Source organism: Cyprinus carpio, chromosome B17 (genome assembly GCF_018340385.1).
Source record: "Cyprinus carpio isolate SPL01 chromosome B17, ASM1834038v1, whole genome shotgun sequence".
Lineage (NCBI taxonomy): Eukaryota > Metazoa > Chordata > Actinopteri > Cypriniformes > Cyprinidae > Cyprinus > Cyprinus carpio.
The window spans coordinates 20,151,541-20,178,384 of NC_056613.1; the positions used below are offsets into that span (position 1 = coordinate 20,151,541).

General features: G+C 34.9%; 1 protein-coding gene across 2 annotated transcripts; it reads right to left on the bottom strand.

Moving 5' to 3' along the window:
* Positions 1-394: 394 nt before the first annotated feature.
* Positions 395-23,903, bottom strand: cb17h14orf180 (chromosome B17 C14orf180 homolog). Of its 2 annotated transcripts, XM_042742706.1 has the most exons (10): positions 23,357-23,903; positions 21,983-22,013; positions 18,186-18,272; positions 14,555-14,675; positions 8,837-8,867; positions 8,617-8,725; positions 6,585-6,745; positions 5,733-5,862; positions 4,975-5,001; positions 395-1,977 (listed from the first exon to the last, which is right to left on the bottom strand). In XM_042742706.1, the coding sequence occupies exons 1-10, from the start codon at positions 23,507-23,509 to the stop codon at positions 1,772-1,774; spliced, it is 1,056 nt and encodes a 351-aa protein (XP_042598640.1). In that variant the 5' UTR covers positions 23,510-23,903; the 3' UTR covers positions 395-1,771. The 2 variants fall into 2 exon arrangements, with proteins under 2 accessions (XP_042598640.1, XP_042598641.1); XM_042742707.1 differs by lacking the exon at positions 4,975-5,001 and having other exon boundaries at positions 23,357-23,902.
* Positions 23,904-26,844: the final 2,941 nt, after the last annotated feature.

The following is a 26,844-nucleotide window of genomic DNA, read 5'->3' on the forward strand; positions in this document are numbered from 1 at the left end:
TGGTTCTTCAGAAATCATTCTAATATGCTGATTTGCTGTTCAAGAAATGTTACTTATTATCAATGTTGAAAAAAAAAACAAGTATATATACTGTATATATATATATATATATATATATATATATATATATATATATATATATATATACATTTTTTTTTTATTCCAGATATTGAATAGAAAGTTCAAAAGAACATCATTAATTTAAAATAGAAGTCTGCTGTAACATTATAAATATCTTTACTGTCCCTTTTGATCAATTTGATGCATCTGTGTTGAATAAAAATTTTAATTTCTTTCAGAAAAAAAAAATCTTACTGACCCCAAACTTTTGAACAGTTGTGTGTGTGTGTGTGTGTGTGTGTATAATATCTCTTCACGATGACAGAGTTTTCAATTTTGGGTGTACTGTCTTTAATTCAAGCAATGCATTGTTAACTTGTGTGCTAATGGAAAATAAGCAATTTTGACACTAGAAACCAAAGGCTCATAGAATGTGATAGAAAATGCTTGCCCAAAAACTAGAAAAATAGATACTGAACAGCTGTTTCTATAAAGAAAGATTAAGAGACTAAACATGTAAAACTTGAGTGGAACAGTAAAAAAAGATAGAAAAAGAAACTTCTTATAAAACATAGTAAAACAAATGAATGCACCATTATTAGGCTTAAGCCAAGATGCTGGTAAAGGTTTATGTAAAATAGAAACTTAAATAGTGCGAGTATCATAAAGCGTTCAGCTATTTAAAATGGCATTCTTTCATTTGCCAGTTGAATCTAGCAGTGCATGACACAATATATGGCCAATTCATCCTTCAACAGTCTTATATCTCTTTCTGAGAGAATTAATGGCAGATGGAAATGTTTGTGCTTAACAGAACAGCTTTGCCCTTCGTTTCTTGTAAAGTAGATAAATGCTAAAGGTGTCGTCAATTGTGCCAGTTCTCTTTTCTCATTTACATTGAAATATATTCTATACAATAATTAGTGTCATTTACATGTTTGATTAATGCATAAAACGCATATTTGTATTCTAAACCTATTTGATTATTAGTTAAATAAATAGCATTGTCTTGCATTCCACAGATACATTCAACCACATTATGTACAGCAAGTGCATTAAAAATAAAAGCATTGAATAAATGAAGTAGTTTTGGACATTAAAATGTGATACATTGGTTCATAGAGAATACAGTGTGCACAATCTGTAAAGCCAGACTGATTTTGGGTCTGATAATCTGATGGCACCCATTTACTACAGAGGATCCACTGGTGAGCAAGTGATGTAATGCTAAATTTATACAAATCTGTTCCGATATAGAAACAAACTCATCTACATATCGGATGGCCTGAGGATGAGTAAATGTTCAGCAAATTTTCATTTTTGGTGAACTATTCCTTTAAAACATATCACCCAGAACCGCTATACGAGGAAAAACAGCTACATACAGAGATCTAAATATACACGGCTCAGTATAATGAGGATGTGGCATTAGCTATGCCACCATAAAGGGCAAAAAGGCACACCATACCTTAATGGTGTGTAAAGCACATGGCCTTTAATCAGCCACAAAATAAAAGAGGTGGATGTTGAACATCCTCAGAAAATTTGACTGGTGGCCAGTCTGATTATAACAGTGAAAATAAAGCAATAAAAAACAAGAGGACCATTCTTTATCTTCAATTTCCTCCACAGTCATTCAAAAAACATCCTGACCTTTTATGTTTTTTGTTTTTTTTTCCTGACTGTTGCTGGCCCGTGTGGTCAGTTATGGTCATTGCATGGTCAGCCAGATCCAGCAGGCCCAGACGATCTGTTTGAACTGAAGCAGGTACACAGCCAGTGCCGTCTGCAGCTCTTCGCAGGCACGCTGGGGTCTCCGGCGGTCCGTGCAGTACAGTGCTAGACCCAGCGCAGACAGAAGCAGGAACAGGCAGGTGAGCAGGGTCAGGTGCAAACGGCTCTGGGGAGTGTCATAGACTGGAACACAAAATTTGAAATGCTAAATTTGTTGCTGCGCAACTGTTTAAAACAGTGTAAAGCAGAGCCATATGACATGCAGAAAAAAACATATCTAGCATGGCCAAAAAATTAAGAATTGGTTCATTTTCACAGCATTCAGCATTCACAGCTACAATTTACTACTCATTTCCTCTTTTTAGTTAAAACATGGCCACAAATTAAAAATTAGTTATCGCAATTTATTAATTCACTTTCATGTTTGAGTAAATTGTGGCCATGGTGTGCTAATTCTTTCCCTCATTTTGATTTAATTAAAACAAGGGAACAAATTAGTATAACATTGCCATAATTTAATAAGGAAGTGTTTACGCAATACCATTTTCAACTAAAAACAGAAAACTTTTTATGTTTTGGCCATTCGTTTACATGACAACTGCGTTTTGGGGGCCTGCAAACAAACTTGTGGAAACATGTTTCAAAGGTTTAGAAAACTATTCCCCTATAATTTCTGTGTAAACTACAAAAACACAAATTTGTGAAAATGGTGACGTCATGCACATGTTTATCATGTTTGTGTAGTGTTTCTTTACAAAGTGACATATCCATAAAAAAGCATTTCAAGCATAATACAGCGATTTTAAGTCATTTTCTGGATTCCGAAACTATTGTTCTGACAACATTGTCTATATGCGAAAAATGTAAATTTATTTTATTTTTTCTCCTACATCTCATGTGCAGGGCTTCGTAGTAATTCTTTCAATATTCTCTAAGTATTATTTTTTTTTATAGTTCTCATTACTTTTATACTTTGAATCAGTTAGCACATTCACAGGCCATCCCATACAGAAAAACGCAAGCTGTGAGCATGCTAGTTAGCTGTTAGCTTGTCTTGTGAGAGGCAATTTTACTAATGTTGCTTTAGATAGACAATACGTACGGTATATAAATAATCATTTGATACACATTATATGTATTTTACACAGCAAAAACAATTTATTTGACTAAAATTCCAGAATTGTTAGCTGACAATCTAGATGAATATATAGCTGAAACAACTAATCGATTTAATCGATTAAAATCGATTATTAAAATAGTTGTCAACTAATTGAGTAATCGATTCGTTGCTAAATAATTTTTATTTGCCGTAAGCGGCTCATTTCGTGCATATTTTAAATCTGCGGTGACCAAAGTGTGGCAGTAATGAGCCACTGGAGGTTTTACTCAGCCAGTACAGCAGGAGAAGCAGCGAATAGCCAATAGCTGGCCTCGTTTTATGTCACGTGCTTCCAGCACAGTGTCTCTGCAGCATTCAGCGTGATGGGTGAGGCAGGCGGCAGTGGAGTAAGCTCGAGAAAGAAAAAGAAAAAAGCGGAAGATAAAAATAATCGAACGAAGTCATCCAAAGTGTGGGAGCACTTTACTTTGAGCCTTCAAAAAAGAGAGTAACCTGTAAACTGCGGCAGGAAACATATCCTCTAAAAAGAGCAAGCCTAAGCCCTGAACATTTGGACATGTTTACCTTTTTGCACTGCAATGCAAAGTTTTTTCTCAAATAATGAGTGAATAGTGTTCTGCCTCATTTCCCACAGGTAGTCGAATTCCTGTCAGTTCAGGCATAAGCTGTTTTGTTTAACATTTTATCGCTTTATTACATTTTTTGAATTTTGCACTGTTAAAAGGACCACTACATATTTAAATCCGATGAAAATCACAGTGTGCAAAGACTTTTATTTGTGCACATTCTGCAGTACAATGTTGTTTGCAAATGTTTAGTCGTAAAAGCAGATAACATTGCTTTTTAACAATTAACATTTAAAGCTTTGTCGTTTACCAGTTCATAATTCAGTCTTGCAGCATGACTGAATGAGAGAGGTAAATGTTTAAATGTATTTGAAATTCACTTTTTTCTAAGTATTCACTGCTCTTTTTCACACAGCAGGTTTTTTTTGTGTGTCCAATTTTTTTTCTGGACAACCTTCTGATGGATTTTACTTTAAATTTTACTTTAAAATGTGAGTTCCATTCAGGTTTCATGCCATTGGCACTTTATTCGAAGGATTGTTTACAATTTCTCACCATAAGCTATAAAGCTGTTTCCCAGGTATAAGCTGTGTGTTTACAGGAAAAAATCAAATAAAATGCAATTTACTGCAATTTTATTCTGTTTTATTCTTATTCTTTGGGAAAATATGTTCTGAAAGATTCCTTAATAAGCTTTGTTCGGGATGTTAAACTACTTTAGGAGCCCTAAGGATTGCCATGGTGAAAACATTATTTGAAATCTCCTTGTGAAATTTGCTAGAGTATGTATGGGTCAGTGTTTTGATTTCAGAAGAGTTTGACAAAGGATAAATAAAGGTATGTTTTTGATGAGGATATGACAATGCAAAATGGTTAAAATCTCTAAAAAGTCTATGTTGAATGATAAAGACCCTTTGTTAATAATTTACTTGGGGAAAAAATGGGCAAAACTAAAATATAAGTACATAAACCGATTCATCGATTAATCGTAAAAAGAATCGACCGATTAATCGATTAGCAAAATAATCGTTAGTTGCAGCCCTAGATGAATATATTGTTTATATGGTTTTCTACAAATGGGACACTGTATTTTATTCATGCTAGTATTGACAAACTATTTTTCATACATTTTGGCTTTAATAAGATCTCATAAACTCACAAATTCATAATTACAGACTTTCAGATATGACATGAAGCAGCATTATTTACTGATTAAGTCGGGCGAAATTCACAAGAGCTAACACCGCTTCCTGCACTTTTAACCAAAGAAAATTAAGAAATAGGTAATTTTCTTCTGGTTATACATGCATGATATACTGCACCTCAATGTCATATTTAATAGGCAAAGGTGAACAAACTGTAGTTCCATTCATGTAAACCACAGAAATAGGCTACTTATAATGCTTGAGTCCCAGCTTTCATGCAAGAAAATCATGCATCTTTTCATGCATTTTTTGAGATCCACCACACTGTCCAAAACATTTATCTACTTACCTCCTAAACAGTCATAGTATGGAATGTCTGGAAACCCAACATAAACGGTAAGAATGGTTTAGGTTTGAGTTTGTTAGTCAAAGACATTTACCGCTCCACAAAATCCATGCATTTCAATAGTAATCCACATCGCATGAGGGCAAAAGGTTTCCCTAAGCAGATTACGCAACAAGTTCAAATTGGTCAAACCGACTTCGCTGCACTGAGGAACAGAATGCTGCTTGGTTCATACGCCGCTACAACACTGACAACTGACAGAGGAACTTTGCTTGTGAAATTTTGCTAATGTGAACGCACTTAAATCTTTGGAGACATAGAAACACATGACCTTCATTCGTACTAGTTTTTGCAATAAAGCCTTTGAAATAGGCTCTTGAGAGAAAGACGAACTGTGCATCTAAACAAACTACACTGGCGCCTTGAATTACTACCTTCCTTAAATTCCTTAAATTAAATTCCTTGTTTCATTAACATAACAGTGTTGATGGCACACACTACCTAATTTGCATGTATAATTAATTTGAGAAGTAAATCACTTGGGTATGTTTGTGCATCCCTTCTTCATCCCTTTTTCAAAACGAGGGGATTCATTAATCGCAGACCTCAATGAAAACAATCTTTTACAACCCACTTCAACATGTTTAATTTACTTTACTATTTTTAAGTGCCAGCTCTTAATAATGCAGAGAACCACTTTAAAGAACGGTTCAAAGAGTCTCTGGAGATTTTAGGGATTGATAGAGCAGGTTTGAACTCACCATGAACAGTGATCTCCGGCTCTCTGAAGCGAACCCGCCTCTCGGTTTTTCGCTTGCGCAATAAGTCTGACTCCACATTGCTCATGTTGGACCTTTTCAGAATAGAGGTGGGCAGTTTTTCATTTGTGACCTGAAATCAGAAAGGACAAAACTACTGACTTCCAGAATATTTCATAGAGGCAATATGAAGTCATCTGACTGTGACAATAGATTCCTATAACTTTACCTCCTGATTTGTAAGACCTTTGGACATTAATACTTATTTTATAAGATTATTAGCCATAAAATGTCATGACATTTTAACAGAAAATGCAGAGTGAAAAACAATGTGATTTAGTTAAAAATATGCCCCAAAAATATGTCCTGTAATATGTGAGTAAATCACATTAAGCTGTGGGTCAATGATGTGACAAATGTAAAAAGTTAGTAAAAAATACATTAAAAATGCATTTCATACTGTAAATATGTAAATACAATGACGAATACAAGGCACAACGTCAAACATTTCAGGATTATACAAATGTTCTGACATCAAAATGAAGGAAAAAGAAGAATCTGATAATATTGGTTACCCCAGGTTGTAAAATGTCATTTGGTGCAACTCCTAAAAAAAAAACTAACAATATTTCTCAATTATTCACTTTTTACTTTAAAAAACATATATTCTAAAATATCTTTGAAATTAATGTATGTGTACTCAGGTGTATATGGTGTCTTTACTTGACGGTTACACCAGATTATACTTTCATTAAATTTAATAACATAAATGCAAAAAGTACATTTCTAAGAAATTAGTTTTTTGTTTTTCTTTATCATGGTGTCAGTGCCAAGAGTCATTGGCTGCAGTATTACCTTTGTTTTAGGAGTTTCCTGTTGTATGTATGGCTCTTTTCTGTGTCGCAGCTCAGAGTGTCTGTCCTTATGGCTATGAGAGATGCTACTCAGAGCGTCACTGAATGACTCGGTGGCTGAGAACCTTTTGGAAAGAGTCGACACACACTCTCCCAATGAATCTGTAACATAAAACGCACTTCACAAACTGTAGAACAACATATTTGACATCACATCAGCAAAAAGCAACACGCATATTTGTTTCTAGTCAGAACAGTTTGCAAGATGAAACTAGTTTAGCAGAGAATAATTTAGAATTGAAACTATGACACAGTGCCACGCAGGTGATATGTTGTGGTGAAAGCATTTTCTGTCAGAAAGCTGACTCTGCAGCTGAGTTTGACATTCATGACACATTGCTGCCCTATACAATACATTTTTCATTGTCCAGGCAAAAGGCAGAACGACCCGTCCCTCCAGAAAACTAGCAAAGCATTTCTGCTTACAAAAATGCCCTGGCCTCAAACTGTCAAAGACACGACATGGCTTTTCTGCCTGAGATCTAAGACGCCATCAGCTGCAGACAGAAAGTGCATTCTTGGAATAAATGTTTACTCATTCAGGCAATTTAGCTCTGCAGGTTTTTTTTTTGTTTGTTTTAATCATTCGGAACTATGTACAGTAGACTTAGATGTTGTACAATGTCTTTGCTTCCTCACTAAGTGGAAGGAGTAAATGGCTCTATATTTTGAGAGTTACATTCTCAAAAGGGCTTTCACTAAAGCTGCTTCCAAGCTACGGTGGATATTTTGCTATGGCAATCAGAAACCTTTACTTAGAATATGAAAGGCTGTTGGGGTGTATGGGCCTAGAGTGTACAGTAAATTGCAAAGTAGGTGTGTTTAAATAAGCGTTATACAGATTTACCATGTGGCAAATTACATAAAAGTGGTTCCGTAAATAGCCACTACTGTCATAAGAAATATAATAAATTATAAATAAATGAAACTAAATTACATAAAGCTAATGCTTTAAAGGAATACTTCAACCAAAATGAACATTTGCTGAAAATTTACCATCCAAAATGTAGATTAGTTTGTTTTTCCAAGAGATTTCGAGAAAGTTGGTACTTTTTTAACTTGCTCACCAACAGATCCTCTGCAGTGAATGGGTGCCGTCCAAACAGCTGATAAAAACATCACAATAATCCACAAGTAATCCACACGACTCCAGTTCATCAATTAACACCTTGTAAAGACAGCTTGAAGTTAAAAATGTCATGAAGTATTTGATTCTTATAAACACGCAGCTTTTCGCTTTACAAGACATTAATTGACGGATTGCAGTTGTGTGGATTACTTGTGGATTATCGTGATGTTTTTATAAGCTGTTTGGACTCTCATTCTGACGGCACCCATTCACTGCAGAGGATCCATTGGTGAGCAAGTGATGTAATGGTAAATTTCTTAACAGACTACTCAACGAAGAAACAAACTCAACTATATCTTGGATGGCCTGATGGTTAGTACATTTTTAGCATTCTTTTAAGCATTTAAAGAAGAATCCAAAACCATTTATAACGATTTTACAGCATTAACAGTTATTGTAGTAAATATGAAGGATTTTCTCAAAAATTTTGCTTAAAAGGATAGTTTACCCAAAATTAAAAATTCTCATTCTCATATCGTTCCATACACGTAAGAACACAAATTAAGATATTTTTGAGGAAATCCAAGAGCTTTCTGACCCTGCATAGACAGCAGGGGAACTACAACATTCAAGGCCCAGAAAGGTTGTAAGGACATTGTTAAAATAGTCCATGTGACATCAGTGGATCAACTGTTATTTTATGAAGCTACAAAAATACTTTTCGTGTGCAAAGAAAACAAAAATAATGACTTTATTCAATAATTGGAACGACATGAGGGTGAGTAATTAATTTTCATTTTTGAAAGGTACAATTTTATAAGGACAATTAGCCTTCTGTAACTGATGTAATGTTTTGAAAAATCATGTTTTAGTGCCAATTTGATACTGAAGACATTTCCCTCACTTGTATATTCTGTTTTGCCGATCTCTGCATAGACAGTGGCTAGCAGCTCCAGACTCCGGGCTGTGATAGGGTGATCGTTACCAAAAGCCCTCTGGTGGATTTTAGTGGCCTAAATGAAAAAAACAACAAAAACAATGGAGAAGTGAGAATTACTATAACAGTTCTTTAGATTTTTCCTCTTTAAAAGCCTTCTGTCATTAAAAAAAAAAAACGTACATACCTTGCCACTGTATTCTAAAGCAAGGTGAGGTCTGAAAGCAATGGAGAGTGACACAAATGTTAGAAATTTTGGCCCAAATTTTTTATTTTGCATGTGTAAAAATGTTCTTGAAATTCTTCAAATATTTTTATAATATTAATAAATGTTATCACAAATTAAATGTTTAAAAAAAGAAAATCACAACTGATATTATTTCTATTTGTGGGATACAATATTCCTTTCGGGTTGTTTCATGCATACACAATGTGTAGTGTACATACATAGTGCCTAAAAAACATGGAAACACAAATGGAATTGTGTAGTCTGAACATTACTGAGAATGTGTCTGTCTGTTTACTGCACATGGGAGAGAGATTCATGCACATGTTATCTATCATTGATCAGCAAATCTATATCATTGGTTACACCTTCAGGACTTGGTTGACCTTTTTCTATTACCAGAGTCATAAAGAGTGATAGAATAAGAGTGTATTTACAGAGCGGGTCTAGTATAATATCACATATTTCAACATAATATACTAGACGGATCATTAATATTGATATGCGTTCTGTGAGCAACACCAATAACAGTCCATCTAATGGAATATATAAGAGGAGATCAAAGCAAAACCCATAATACTTCCTGTACGTGAGTATGAGTCAGTACAGTAAAACATGTTAGGACATAACTATCAGCTTATTATCAAGTTTATTTGCTTATCAAAACTTACTACAGCAGATGAGTGGTTATAAAAGGAAGTGTGAATGAGAGAGAGTCTGTCAGGCAAACATTTGACATTCACCGGATCTCTAACCCGCTATAAAACCATATATAACTACTCTCTTGACACTGGAGAAACCCTTGACAGAGAGCACTGTCCCCTTGTCTGAATGCAAAAAGGAATACTAGCATACTGCTAACTGTGCAGTATATACAATATAATGCCTACTGGTTTTAAAAAATATGTGGAGAAAAAAAAAAAAAACGCAAAATGCTAGTTTAATAAACTCAAACACGCAAGTATATTATAATAATTTCCAATAAGTGAATGATAAAAAGCTTGCAAAGACTTAAAATAAATAAATACATTAATTAATTAATTAAAAATATATATTATTTTATGTTTTAATCCAATTTGGAGTAAAAGCATATCACTTCATCATAGTGGCAATGAAAGTTGCCAGGATGTTGCATTGTGGGATACAGAATACAGCATGCATGCTCTTGTTTATACTTCAAAACTTGGTTAATGTTGCATACTATACCCTTGTGAAAAGGAAGTGCACTGAAAAATGTAGTGTACTGAAAAATATTACAAGTATTATTTAAAAAACTTTGTTTGCATATATATAAATATAAATAAAAGGCCACTTAAAATAAAATAGAGTATACAGAGAGCACAGTTTCATAACTTTGTTTCTTAATACACTTTAGTTTTTAAAAAGCGCACTCTGTAATAATGCCAAATCAAAAAGTCTAATTTAAAGTACATTTTAAATCATTTTAATAATCTTTTGTTGTACTTTAAATAAGTACATTTATATTGATGTGTTGCACAAGTACTTGATTATTATTGAAATTAAATTTTATTATATATAATTTAATTTAATATTATATTTAAATGTAATATATTTTTATGTGCTAAATTTTAACTTCATAATTATAAATACATTTACAGTTAGGTCCATATGTGACCCTGGACCACAAAGGAATCTTATTTATTCAGCTTTCAGATGATGTATAAATCTCAATTTAAAAAGATCAACCCTTATGATTTGTTTTGTGGTCCAGGGTCACATATATATTTCCACTCTGGCACAATTTTCATAATTTCGGAACTATATGCAACCAGAACGGAATTAAACATAAAACAATCATGATGAAATTGAAGTGCAGACTAAACACTTAATTCAAAGGATTGAACAAAAATATTAAATAAAATGCTAAGGAATTAAACAATTTGTATGCACAGTCCCCCCATTTTCAGGGACTCAAATGTAATTGGACAATAAATATAATCATAAATAAAATTTCATTTTTTAATATTTTGTTTAGAATCCTTTGCTGGCAATGACTGCCTTAAGTCTGGAACTCATGGAAGCTGCAACACAGCTTTCAAATGTAAATGGCACACTTAAAATCAACTCTACCTGCTTAATTGATGTATAATTAAAGAATAGCTCACACCTGACCATGAAACAGCTTTTAAGTCAACTGTCCAATTACTTATGGTCCCTTGAAAAAGGGGGGAGGTATATATTAAAGAGCTGTTATTCCTTAACCTTTCCTCCAATTTTGTTGAGAATACCCTCAAATTAAAGCTCAGAGTGCATTTTAATCACATATATCACTGTATGTAACTTGAATATGCTTTGGTCAGCAGCTGTCCAAATATATATAGACCTTACTGTAAATACATGACATACAAGTTCCAAGAAAAATTAGATTAAAGAAGGCCTACATCTTAGTTTACCACAAATGCATGTCAATACTTTCAGCATTTTAAAGCATTATTTCAAAATAGAAGTAATTATAAAATTACACAATTATAAAAAACACAATTCAAAATTTAAACTATAATACATTTTATAATTCATTGCAATTAACAGGCAGCACTGTAAGTGTCTGAAAACATTAGATTCACACTTTTTATTTGTTTAAAGTATAGTATTCCCATATTTTTTTTTAAAGAATGCTAAAATTCACATGGGCTGTATGCAGTATGCATACTGTATAAATAGCATGAGGAGTAATTATGCTCTCCTCCTGTAAGTCATCACATGGTAAACACATGACTCATAGGGTTCAATACATATGAGCATCTGTTACAGAAGCCCTAGGCTATGTATAAAGCAAATACAGACTAATTTAAATAACAAAGACATGCATGAAGAACTACGCCAGTACCAAAGATGTTCAAACAATGTGCATCCTTTATCTAAATCCTTAGTGACTCACAGTCTATAGCATATTTTATCCATGTAGGTTTTGTTCTTCTAAGTCTATTTTTACCATATTTACAAATAGTATCTGGAAGTGGTTGTTTAAAAAAAGTAGAGCACATAGGCATTAAGCTCCATTTGATCCCACTGGCCTGCACCTTTGCTTTATTTAAGCACAGATACAGAAAGCCATAGCAATAGCCCACCTCAGTCAGGCTCTCTTGAGGCATGCGGATCCATTACAGCACCCGTCACAACAAATCCAGGCATACGTGTGCTGTGATTCCTACTGGAGCAAGTGGAAATGTGCCGCCCGTGCCAGAGATATGGCACGCTCTCCTTTTTGGCTGTAACTCCTGGCACGTGTTTATGAAGAACGGTGCTATTTGGATGGATGACAGTTTGCCCTCAGTGTGTATATTGAGAAATTTCCTAGGGATTTGGGATGGAAATTTTTCCTCATGTGATCATTTAGCACTACATGATCTTGAATGCATCATTATTGTTTGGTAAAATTACTTTTTTTGGATATAGGACGGGAATTTAATAATGAATCATTCACATATTCTTAATGTTCTGAATGTCATGTTTTTATACTCTTCCATAGTTCTCTCTTGAATGTCCAAATCATGTTTTCAAAGCCAGTACATATGTCAGCATGGTTATTATGGCTCTGCTTTAATTAATAATGACTAGGTGTTGGTTTGCACTGTTTTGGATTGTCCTCAGAGGACATTTGATCAGACACAACATGGCAAAGCTCTCAGCTACAAGAGCACTTCCTGCCACGACACTGAAAGATTCAAGAGGCAGAACAACTTCCTATTCACTCCATAGGGCTTGAGCTGCATTTTGTGTCATTATTAACAGACCTTTAAAAGTAAATGTATTTGTTATGGCATGACTTGTTCATTCATGTTTATTTATTGTAAAAGTAGTAGTAAAGAGGAAGGGATGAACAAGGGGCGAACGACCCATACCAAATATTTTCGGTACAAATACATGTACCATAATTATCTTTACTGTACGTATTTGGAGAGTCACACCACATGACATTTTACAACTATAAAATTTTCATGTTTTTAATACTATTTTTTAGAGACTTACTGACCTACAAGTAATGAGGGTATTTTAATAATGGAAATAATATTATGCCAAACCACTTCATAAGGTTTTCTTTTCAAGAATTTCATTCTAGTATTTATTTATTTATTTCTTCATTATGACATCAGAACAGTTGATCAGAACTGTTTTTCAGGACACTTTTTATTTTTTAGCTTTATTCCCCTCTAAATATGAATATGATTTCTCACTAACAAAGTCATGTGGTCCAACTAACAGGTCAGAAAATAATTGTCTTGACAATGACTCTTTAAATGATATTATTTCATAATTGGAGACATAATGAGGTTATGTGAGCTGGCTAAGTATTTTGGGTGTTTTTAAGCTGAAATACCTGCACCATGACTGCTGTCCGAGTTGACCATCAGATCTTGAAGATCTACTCTGTTCAGGTTTCAACAGTTACTCAATCCAAAGAGTTTAAGGGATTACATAAAAATGGTGTGGATACCCCCACAATTCATTGTCCTGTGAAACATTATCTTATTGGGGCAGCAATAAAACAATCTCGTTCTCATTCAAGTTTAATGTCATCCTCTCTCCTGCGGCACCAGCAAGCTGTCTCCTTGCCTGGGACAATCAGGTTAAATGCTTTAAGTCCCCAACCAGGGCCAACTGGGCCTGGGGGTCATAAATGTCCTCAAGCGTATGTGCTAGGGGCATTACAAAACAGAGCCTCATCCTGTTAAGCCCCCAGAGGAAAGAGGACACCTCACTCAGAGTGTCCCAGTAACATTTGAAACCTTGAGACTCACATAACACAAGTCACCTTTCTCTTCCTCTCTCTCTAAGGGTGCTCACTTAACTCAGTATAATAGGGGATTCCTAATGCAGCATAAATAAAATGTTATTTAATTCCCAGAATATTTACTGCACTCCAAGAACATTAACCAAACATACATACAGTATATTAGTGCTATATATATATATATATATATATATATATATATATATATATATATATATATATATATATACACATACAGTATATTAGTGCTGTGAAACAATTAATCGTGATCACATCCAAAATAAAAGTTTTTGTTTACATAATATATGTGTGTGTACTGTGTATTTTTACTATGTATATAACATTCAAATTCAATAAATAATATTAAATAATTCAATAATTCAGTTTAGTTAAATTCAAATCAAATAAGTTATATTACATTTAAAAGGTATTATATTTATATTATAATATTTTTCTTTACAATATTTTTTATAGTACTTAAAGGGTCAAATCAGGTCGAAATTCTGCTCACCAGTTACGCTCAATGTTACCATATGAAACAATTCACTCTTCAAAAATGCAGATAAACATTTTTTATTTTATTTTTTATTTGTTTATATTTAAAGAGAAGTTACTACATCAGCAGTCAAGTATTTCTTGAGTGAGACATAAACAAGACATTTAAGTGTGGACAGTCAGCACAAATAAAATAACTAAGTGTGTAATTCTGTGCCAAATTGTGTAAGAATGATTGGATGCATCTTCTGAAATCATGCAACTAGACTATTAGTGCTCATTAAATTCCCTCTATTAATACACATGCTTCACAGAAATTACTCTTACTTACTAGATTTGGCTTGCCAATTTTGTCATAATTAGTCTGCTAAAAACAATCTAGCATGCCGTGTATATGCAGTATTATTTTCACAGTCAGTTTAGTCTCCTACCTTTTGCTCATGATGCAGAGCTGAGCCAGTCTCTCAAGATCCTGGGCCTGTGTAGCCTGTTCTGATAACTCCTCTTGAGACAGACATCCTGACGTTCCCAATGGTCCGTCTTCCTGAGACCCTGATTCACACAAAGTCTGTCAGAAACCTCACAGCACTCACAGAGACTCACGTACAGAGACAACAAGACTGTGACAAGAGTGAAAAAGACAGAGAGGGAGGGAGGGTGTGAGAGGAGAGACGGCCGATCACTGCCAACACACCCACAGATTCAAATGCTCTTACAAGGAAATGAGACGTATGAAAAACAGACGCTTAAGAAGACCAGCTGGGACAAGCAGCTTTGACCATTCTAAGACAATTCCAAGAAAATTACAAAACGGTTATATTGTCTGCCTGACTACCAATGAAGTTTTTCTGAAATCTAGCTTAATAAAGAGCAATTCCTTTCTCATTTTCTTTCATCTTCATGTTATTCTGAACTAGCATGACATTCTTTCTTCAACTGAACACAAAAAGTGACGTTTTGAAAAATGTACTGGCCATTCTTCGATTATCGAAATTCTCTAAAGTTACAAAAAGAAAAGAAAATTCCATATCTTCTGAAGTCAAACAATCATTCTGTGTGAAGAAGAGACAGAAATTTACGTCATTGTCACTGCTGCTTATTAATAGTTAGTAAAGTAGTTGTTAAGTTTGGGTATTGAATAGCATTAGGGATGTAGAAAATAGTCAAGCAGAATATGTGCTTTATAAATACTGCTAATATGTTAATAATAGGCATGCTAATAAGCAACTAGTTAATAGTGAGAATTGGTACCTATACTGAAGTGTTACCAAACTTTCTTTGCAAAGTTGAGTTCAACTCCTGTCACGTAAACTTGTATCAATTTATGCAGAACAATGCCAGAAAGAGACTGTTTGACCATTAAAACCAAACTGTAGTTTTCATCTTCAAAAAGCTCTCTCTTTTCTTTACTGCTTAAACTTCGATTGTAAGGTCTCAAGTGTCACTGGAACTGGAACATTCCTTACTCATTCATACTCAAAACATTGCAAAAGTTTGAAGACGTGAGTGCAGCACTCAAGCACATTTCTCTAGTGAATGTTTACATAGAAAAACAATGGCAAATTAGCACAATGGAAAAAATGCAATTCTGTGTGAACGGCCCTTAAGAAACACAGAAAGCCAAACAAAACCAATACATCTGTTGAACGCTGCAGACACCATATCACTACATATACACAGAAATCTTCAGTTTGGTGTATCCCGAGGGCATGATGGGAACTGAGCATGGTTTAGGCCAGAGGGAGGAAATCAAAGCAGCATAGGCCCAAAACGCTGAATCAGGCAACGTTTCCAGGGTCCTCAACATCTCTTTAATGAGGTAATGTATAGCGTGGTCATATATCCCCCTATGCTCCTGTGCTCTCTGCCCATGCTAGAGATCTATGCTGTCTCAGCAGCATGCAGACAGCCAGGGGAATGGCAGACGTCCACTATATGGAAGGAGATCGATGGGTTTCCTTCATCCATAAATACTGGTGCATCTCAGGGCAAATAAAGATGAACCTCTGTTAAATATATTACTGCTCTATGACAGGACCTTGGGGACAGGTTTGTTGGGTCAATTTTCAGTGTTTTGTGGAACAAGGCTTGAACCTTTGCTATTCATTTGCTGCAAACTTGTGGTTAATCTGTGGCAAATTTGTGCCAATGTTTGCCAGAGGTTGAACTGTCACACTTTTTTCAAGGAACTAAGGTTTGGAATGGACAGAGATGCTTTTTAGTATGCCGACTACATTGATATGCCAGTAGGTATTTAGTATGTGTATGCACAGGAAACTGTCAAATATGTTGTCTTCATACTAGTTCAAACACAATAAACACCTTTATACAGACCTCTGTACATAAATGTATCTGCATTGTTTTATAGAGAAACTGCCCAACCGGAGCTATAATGCTTATGATACACCTGCTATATATACATCATCCGCTGGAACACCACTCTCTCATGAATGCGAATGCAAATCTAGAGATCACAGTTTAAATAAGGATATTTTTCTTACACAAATGCATCAGTTCACTTCAGAAGGGCTTTATTAACCCCCCGGAGCCATGCAGAGTATTTTTATCATGGATGGACACACTTTTTTCGGCTTCAAAATCCCAACCCCACATTCACTGCCATTATAAAGCTTGGAAGAGCCAGAACATTTTTTAATATAACTCCAATTGTATTCTTCTGATAAAAAGAAAGTCATATACACCTAGGATGGCTTGAGGATGAGTAAATCATGGGGTAATTTTCATTTTTGGGTGAACTATCCCGTTAAAACATGATTTGTACACTGTATCTGTCACATTTTCTACTCTTTTTACTGGTAAACAACAATGTAAAAAGCATACCTGACAAATTTAACTCAATGACAGAGCAATTTTATGCCATTTGCAGAGCCCTTTAAACTGAACATTTATGTCCTCTTCTCATTGGAGTTATTCTTAAAGGCTATCTGTTCCCTGAACATATTTTTAAAACGCTAGGGATCATACACTTACTGACTTTGTAAGCTGGACATCATACACTACACAACTGAGGATCGCACACTACCAGATTCTCAAGTTGTTCTGATTACAATAAACTCACACAGAAATGTGTGTCTTGTTGCTAGGAGACACGTGACAGATGAAAACAACATGTGTTCTTAATTCGGCTGAAAACTTCAAACATGTTTGATATCCTTCAACTGGATGGAATCAAAGTCTGAAGCTAAAAATGATGGTTGCTAGAATACTCTAGACTACTTCACAGGGTACTTGCGGTCGATTGGAATGCACCTACTATCTTTATGAGTAAGCCATTGAATCAATCACTGAACCGATTTGTTCATAAACACAGACTCATTCTGGAATGAAAGATCAGTACTGTTTTACTAGGTTGATTTTCACTGACTGAGCAAAAATACACAAAATAACAGAAATGTAGGTTCTGTCATGACAACTCTCGGAAGGATTGGCATAGTAATATACATGACAGTGTTAATGTGTTTGGTCTTGACGGAATAGATCTGCTAAGCTGCTGCTGCAGCAGAGCAATCCACAACATGCTGCTGTGAGCATGTAAGAAATACTGCTGCTGCAAATATAACATATATAATATAACCCCATATAGCATACATGAATCACCCCAAATCAGAACAATAAATATGACGTGGGAGAAAAATGAGGGTTTCTGAAGCACACAGCAACTGCTACAGCACGCACTAGCCAAGTATTTGAATGTTGAGCAGCAAGCTGCTGATACAAAAAGAACCAATCAGCTGTGTCATGTTATGATTGAGTTTGACCTATCGGACTGTGCAATCTAGAGTTTCAAGCCAGAACACTCGATTTACTCACTATTAACTTTCTTGTACCACTGTATAAAAGCAGATGTATAAAACACAATCTCTGAATCATGCTGCTGTTCTGAATATCTTATTGTGTGATGTTGCCATTAAGTACATTATTGTACACAGCTATGATGAAAATGTCTACATATTATGATATATTCTGATCAAAGAGTCACATGTCCCCTCAACAGCACCATAAAAGAAGCATTTAAGTAAATCCAATAAAAAGTGGACTTGCCTGTGCTGGCCTGCAGTGAGGTGAGCTCGATCAATGCCACTTCGTAAAACATCTTCTCCGCCTGAATAAACTGTAGAGCTTTCCCATCTGATTTTATATGGGTGAAGGATTAGACATGCTTGTCACCAGGAATAGTTTCTTGTTATGATCTCACACATCGCCCAATTACTCAAGCTCAGTGAAATCCCGATTTGTTCAGCTGCTAGTATCACAAATTTATGCTAGTAATATAAAACACCGGCGTCCACTGAACTTTTAATGTATCGCCTAAACAGTCAAACATAAAATCACTATTCTAGCTCAAGAACTGTGTGATATTTTGATTGGTTGGGGTCACGTTCTCTTTTTAGCTCTATAGAAAGACACAAAGCTTGTGGCTGTTCTATAAATAGTGACTAAAGAGTTTGTTTAGTGTTTTCAAAGGCATGCACTTACAATCTCAGTGTAAGAAGATAATATTTGCTCTTAACAAGTGTCGTTACAAAAACCTGACCAGCAAGGAAAAAGTTCTTAAAATAGCCACGAATGACCTTGATAATGGCAGGATTTGTTATTTGTATGGGCAGTAACTTGCTGATGTTTCTATTTTGGTATCATAAAGTACAGCTGGACCTCTTGTTAGGATGTGAAACGTGACAAATATGCTTTAGCTACTAATTTTAATAAACAAACAAACAAAAAGTCAAAAAAGTATGGTTATATCTGCTACCATTCATTTTGGGGTCAGTTAAATTTATTTATTTATTTATTTATGAAGAAGGAATGCATTAAATATATCAAAAGTGACAGTAAAGACATTCATAATGTTACAAAAGATTCCTATTTCAAATAAATGCTGTCCTTCTGGATTTTCTGCTTTTCAAAGAATCCTGAAAAAAAGTACCATGATTTCCACAAATATTAAGTACGCTCAAAAAAGAATAAAATAAATAAATAAGAAGCATGAATGTTTTTAACAATAAGAATAGGAAATGTTTGTTGAGCATCTTAGAATGATTTCTGAAGGATCATGTGACACTGAAGACTGAAGTACTGATGGTGAAAATTCAGCTTTGCATTACAGGAATAAATTACATTTTAAAATATATTAAAATAGAAAACAGTCATTTTAAAGAATAATTTTTTTTGCAGAATATTACATATTTTAATGCATTTTTGCAGCCTTGGTGAGCATAAGAAACGTCTTGCAAAAAAAAAAAAAAAAAAAAAAAAAAAAAGGTCCCATCGACCCCAAACTTTTGAACCATAGTGAAGTGTATATGGCCTAACAAGTTTGTAATACAATATGATTTTTTTTTTCATTCTTTTATGTGCTTTTATGTCATGTAGATTGTCATTTTTTTTCAGTAGCTTGCATTGTTTGATCTAGTGTGGATCTCATTTTAGGCAGTGCTAAGTTACAGTCTGATGTCTCTCTTAAAATGATCTTTTCCACGAATGAGCATCATATTCCCAGGTGTCCCTGGCATATTTTTAGATCCCAGCTGGTTGAGGAACATCTGAATTTGCTGACTAACAGCATGGGGATCAGTTTGAAAGAGATAAATCTATTTGTGGTGCATGTGATGCTAACCCCTGAATTAGCTGTGGACTGGAGGAGAGACCAGCACTTAATGTATTCTGTATTGATTTTGTAATCATTTTTGCTGTTCATTTAGCATTGCCTTCTGCTCCATCCGCTTAAAAGCCTGTGTCCCAATGCTTCGTATTTTAAAAATACTGCATAATATACAGTATATATGCAGTCAGTGTCAGATATTGAGAAACGATTATAGTTGTTATTGTTATTTTTTTAATTAGTTAATAATAAATTAGCTGAAATAAAACAAGTCAAGTTTTTATATATTTATTCTATTTCATTTTATTTTACTTTTTTTTTTTAGCAACATATCTTTTATGGTTAAAGTTCTAGTTTAACTTTAATAACCCTGTGGTAAGTACTGTATATGTAGATTATATATATATATATATATATATATATATATATATATATATATATATATATATATATATATATATATATATTATTATTATTATTTTTTTTTGTATTCCCTGTAAACTGTATGACTCAATTATATTAGTCAATTATGCAGCTTCAAATCTCACATATGCAGCACAGCAGTTTTAAAGTGCAGCATCTAAAACTAAGTTATGCATGCTAGCTTTAGGAATACAGAGTGCTCGGAAATCGTTCTTAATGCATTGCACTGGCAAAGCAGATGTGTGCATTACTAATCACTATACTAGCTCTGGCGCTTTAGAGGAAAAATGGATGCAGCGCTTTATCAACAAATAAATATAATAGCTGTGTCCTTCTGCTTGGCATGTATATATCCATCTATCTCAGCATGCCTGTGAAAGCAATTTCTACGTCTGTTCCTTGTTGATCTTGCCGGCTCAGAAGTGTCAATCACAGTATGATCAGAGCTATTGTATTGATTTCCAGTCAGAAAATGAGTACAGGATGAAATTTTTGTTCCTTTCATCTTCTTCTTAAGCAAAGAACTCAATCCATCTGACTTACATACATGTAATTGAAGAGATATGACAGCCTGGCATCATAAAATATGTTTTTAACTGGGTTTTGAGAAATAACTGAGCTTACTGTTCTTTACAATGAGTGCTATGGAGAAAGAACATACACTATATTTAGCAAGTTTGTAGCATCAAATCTTTCTATTTACAAAACCAACCGTTGATATGATGCATTTATTTATTGATTTTGAAATATTTAAAAATAAATAAATACATAAAATGTTGTGAAATATTACAACAATTTAACATTTCAATGTAATGCATTTTAGAATGTATTTTTATTTTTTTAATTTGTATATCACTGATTTCAAATTTCTAAAGTGGAATGTGGTTGGACACTTGGCATGTCAATCAAATGCTCTTTTCCTGCGTACATATGCGGGCGATTCTGCCAAAATAAGATGCAATGTGGAACAAAACGTTCTTCATAAAAAAACAACTGCCATAGCAAGTAAGTATATGGATTTTCACCTTAGTTTACAATTCTTCCTTTTACTGATACATAGGCTATGCATTAGCACTGGGCCATATTGTCCTAAAGGATAAGAGAAGGGCAGAACATTCCAGATAAAATCCTTGTTAACCTTTAATTTCACATCATTAATTTATCCGGAGTTCCCCAAATCACCTATTCCAATGTCCCTTGTTGTGCACTGATAAAACAGAGTAATGTTTTGCATGTAATTAAAACGCTTATTCCATTAAAAGATAAAATCTACATCAATTATTTCGGTTTTATGTAATTACACAGAGATCACCAAGTCCCACAACTATTTACTAGCATACTGGTTAAGATCAGCGCAAATATGTTGAAACTAATTCACCTGTAATTGGATTTTAATTGGAAAAGAGGTCATGAATGATCTTGGTTAATGACTTAGGTCACGTAAATGACCCGTTTGAGCAGAAACTGCCAGCCTTGAACCTGTTTAAACTCTATGCTTTAGTAATTGAGAGGCCACGGGTTTAAGAGGGAATGTAAGTCACGTAACACTAGCCAGGATGTTAACGGCTGTCTGTAGATGAATACTGACAGCGACGCTCATGCTGGCTCTATGCAGGTTAATTAGCTGTGATGCTCTTTCAGCCGACATACGATAAGTGCCCACAAATCCTCTTAGGAAAAAGACCACACTCAAAAAGCTCCAGCTGAAAAGGCCCTGCGATAACACAACACAACCTCTTTGCAAAAACAATATAAAATATCAAACTGAAGTTTCACTACATGTATATTTGTGCAGATAAAAAAAGATAGAGGATACAGTTCTTGTCATCAATGTAGAGTTCAGCGATCTGTATGGAGGAAAAAAAAAAGAGAGAATATTGTTAATTCAAACCTCATGTTCTTCACAGAATAAAGGAGAGAATTTCATGAAAACATGTCCAGGAGATAATATTTCTAGATTAAAATAAAGGCTAAGCATATTTCCTCAATTTCTTATTACCATATTGCATCCTGATGTTTTGATGTTTTACTCATTATTCTGTGATGCTCATTATATTCACGTTACTGTAATGCTTAAAAAAAGTCCTGTAATATGATTGTAGAACAAGGTAATGTAGAACATGTGCTTATATGTCATGGAAAAAATCTTAATGTTCCTAAAATTAAAATTGTCATTTTTTTTAAAGCACAACATAATTTTATTTTTCTTCCTTATTTAGGCTGAAATATGACCTGGGCTGCATTTCCCAAAAGCATCGTAAGCCTAAGATCCATTGCCACCAGTGGAGCTATGATCAATTTAGGCTTATGATACATTTGGGAAACGCAGCCCTAAATGTCATGTTTTTGACAGTGGTTGTTCACTCGGATTCACTCGAAAAGTAACACTCCAGTTCTTATAACTTTCTGTATTTCAAAATGCCTCATATGAAACATTACAGTTAATGTTAGTGATAAATTTGAGCAAATTCAAATATGATTTTTTTTTTTTTTTTGTGAGGTCAGAAGCATCTCTGTCTGGCCAATGTCATACAACACATTCCAGCACTCTTGTGTAAGAGCCACTGTTTATATTCTGGACACTTCCTGGGACCCTTGAGAATTTCTGAGAGTTTAACAGGGAAACCCAGGATGAGTAAACAGGGCTGAGGGGTTTTATCTGATGGACTGTCATTGAAACGAGTCCATGATTAGACAAGAGAAGTAAACACATAAGAGAGAGAGAGAAAAAAAGCAATAGCAGTGGACATTAGCTATAAAATAAACTGCCCTGATGTTTCACGTAAACACATGATGGAAACCAAATGGTTATAGCTTAACAACGATAAACACTTAAGACCACCTTAAGCACGTCTCCTGCTGTGCACAGGAAAACAAGTGCAAACACACACTCTTTGCATAGGAGAGTGTGTGTTTGCAGTGTCGGCTCATATGCTGTCATGAATGTTTCATTATGCATTTGCCAGTGTAAAATATGCATTGACTGATGGCTAGTTTTAGGTTAGTGTGCCATCGAATCATTACAAAACACATGCATGAGCAAGAGAATGAGTTTTTGCATGCAAACAAATGCATTAATTGTGCATTCTGTTCAATTCTACAGATTCTATTGATGTGCAAATGTAAAGCCCATTTTTAAGGGTTCTATCTCACAATGCATCATGACAGAGCTCCATCCTGCAGGGCTCACCTGATGCAGGCAGTTGGGAAGCGAGTGGAAGCTCTGCACATGTGTGAGTCCCAGCAGGCAGCTCAAAAAGCAGTGCAGAGCAGCTTGTGAGTCTCCTTCCTGCTGGAGCTGCCTGCCCAGTTCAAACAAACCCTCGCGGCTCCCGTTCAGCATCCCGTGTTCGGGATGGCCCGCCAGAGAGACCTGCCGCGCGCGTTAACGTGCCAGACAACCGCTGCTGCACTTAAGTCTGCCCCCATCTGAGCTGCGGCACGGGCATGGAGAAACAGTCCGGAGGGATGGAGCGGAAAACACACAGATATCGGTCGCTGCAACCTCAAAACAGGAACAGATTACGGCTTCATCTCCCCCTCCTCCTACGAGCCGTAAGAGTCAAGGGCAGGAGGGTGCGTGGGAGGGAGAAGAGAGGGATTGTGGAGACGGTACCGCGCAGCGCCGCCCACGCAAAGAGCAGAGGAGGAAGTAAGGACTTGAGAGGATTTGTCGTTTGAGCGACGCTGCTCGCAGCCAATTGTGGTACAGCAGTAGAGATAGATGGTGCACTATGGAAGCCTGTTTTCGCCACTGAATAATAATAAAAAAAGGTTATTGCACTTTTTATCTCACAAGTTTTATCTCATAAACTCACAATTCTGACGTTTTTGCCCAGACTTGCATGTTATAAAGTCAGAATTGCGTGACATAAACTCGCAATTTTGAGTTAAAGTTCAATTTTGAGGGGAGGGAAAAGACTGATGTATGTTTTCAGAATTGTGACTTTATGTCTTGCAATTGTGAGTTTATATCAGGCAATTCAGACTTTTTTTCTCAGAATTGCGAGTTTATATCTCACATTTAGGACCTTTTAACTCACAATTCTAAGAAAAAGGTCAGAATTGCGAGTTTGTATCACACAATTATGAGAAAAAAAGTCAGAATTGTGAGAATCACAATTATTATTATTATTATTTTTATTTATTTTTTTGTTCAGTGGCGGAAATGGGCTTCCATAGTGGACTCTTTTGCTTGGTTTTAAAGGAATTTCAGTTTGTCGCTTCAGATTAGTAGTGATAATGAAAGGGAGTCTTTGTAGATGCTATTCTGAGAAAATAAAAAGACAGTTCAACCATAAAAAAAATTTGCTGTTAATTTACTCAGCCTCAGGCCATGCAAGATGTAGATACATTTTCTTCAGTAGAACAGTAAAGAAGATTTTTAGCTTAAACCTTGGTCCTTGGTTGGCTAATTCATAAAATGCAAGTCAGCGGCTGCTAGCACTTTGATAGTTAAAAAAGCATTTCTGTCATGACAGCTCTTGGAGAGTTTAGCATTGATAATATACATGGCAATGTTAATGTGTTTGGTCTTGGCAAAATATATCTGCTGCGCTGCAATGACAGAGCAAGTACTGAGACTTACTACTGCCGATACATCCTCAGACATGCTTCTGTGCATGTAAGAACTACACATTTAACACATATGAAATAACCCTGTACTGTATATAACATACGTGAAATTACCCTATAGCAGATCTATACAGGTGGAGCTGGGGAAGGTGGAGGGTTTATGCTTATTGGCTGCTGAAAAGAAACCAATCAGCTGTGCCATGTGAAAAAAAAAAAATGATTTGATTATATTTTAGCCATATTTTCAGCCATCTGGGTTTCGTGACAGAACCTTGGATATACAGGCAGGACAAAATTAACACAATGGCTCCTGACAATATATTGAAGTCTTATGAAGCAAAACAATCTGTGCAAGAAACTGACATTATTACAACAGTATTACGTGTAATCCATAGCCTCAGGCTAATGAGAAAGACTTTTTTTTTTTTTTTTTTTTTTTTTCTGTGAACTGGTTCTTTCAGTTAGTTTCAATTAACTAGTTCAAATAACCAATTTACCAGTTTGTTTATACAAATTGTATGCAGTTATGTTACTAAAGCACCTAATAATGATGTGAAACACGGATGTTTAACATTTCTAAACCATATAAAGTGAATAAACTAGTCTTAAACAACTCACCTTTTTACTTGAACCATAAAAACGTTCATTTCACCACTTTATTCAAGTGCTTGGTTCACTCTAGCTCATATCTGCAGCTCATCGGTTCTTTGGTCTGAGTCCGAACTGTTTCCTCAGTGTAATGTTGGAGGAACTGGAGTGCTGAATGAGATGGCAAAGTCCATCATCATGCAATCATAATACGCTGGCACTATATTGGCTCATTTCGAGTCTCAAGCTCAAGCCGCAAACTGTTAGAGAATCATTTAGTCTGATTTGGTGAACTGGTTCATCCAGTTAAACTACAAAGAACCAGTTCAAAAGAATAATTTGTTTTCAAACCGGACATCACTCAGGACCGTTTGCCCGAGGCTACATGTAATAATGTTGTAAATAATGTTCAACAGGTAATTTTGTGTTGCATGTATATGCTTTTTTTGACTTTCAAGTGATGGTAGCTACCAGCCTGCATTTTATGAATCCATAGAGGCCATGGTTTCATTCAAATAAACAAAAGCATTATTTTCTTTAACCAAATATATGTGCAACTTAGTGGTCATACTGATCACTAAACACTGCCCAGAATATATAGTTTATTATGAAAAACATATTTTACTTCCTGAATTTAACTGTTTTTTTTTTACAGCATTTTTTTTTTTTTTACAGCATTTTTTTTTTTACAGTATAATAGCCATGATTAGGTATAAATTACTAAGTATTACAGTATAGTGTATTATATATGTGATTAATGATTTATGAGAGCATACAACTGATTATAATGTTTCTAAAGATAATCTTTATAATGCATTAGACATGTACGTAAGCTTCATAGAAAGTGTTTGAAAAGTTGAAAAAAAGAAAAACCTGACAAATGTAATATTCATAACAATCTAGCATAATTATAAAAAGGCACATAAAACATGACACAAAGTGTATGTGTGTGTGTGTGTGTGTGTGTTTGTACTGCATGCACTGTGTATCTTACATAGATGACAGAGTCCTTTACTATCTAAACAAGGACATGTACTATTTATTTACAGGGTGGGGTGACTTCAAATGTTTACTCTTCTCTCACAGTCTGGTTATAAACGCTGAGCTTCAGCCATTATGTCCTCTAAAATTAATGCAGATGATAGTCTTGTGTCCATAAACCATAATTGCTTCCTATCTAACAGAAACAGGAGCAGTCAATGACATCACCCAGATTACTCAGCTACCAGGATCATCTGCTATTTTAAAAAAGCTTTCTCTGATTGACATTTTCTCTCTGTGTATTTTACCATGCTAATCATGTCCCTGAAATAAAGTTTTAGCCCAGTTCTGTTGGACTTTAAATGAGGGGCCTTTTGGTTATATCCAGCTGTCTGAACAGTTTGTTCTTCAAGTCATCAGTCTCTTCCACTTATTCTATAAAACAGAAGTAATAAGAATCATTTTCAGTTTCCATTGGTTTCTATTTTACATTTTGTCTTGGACATTGTCAGCAGACAAATTTAACAAATCACT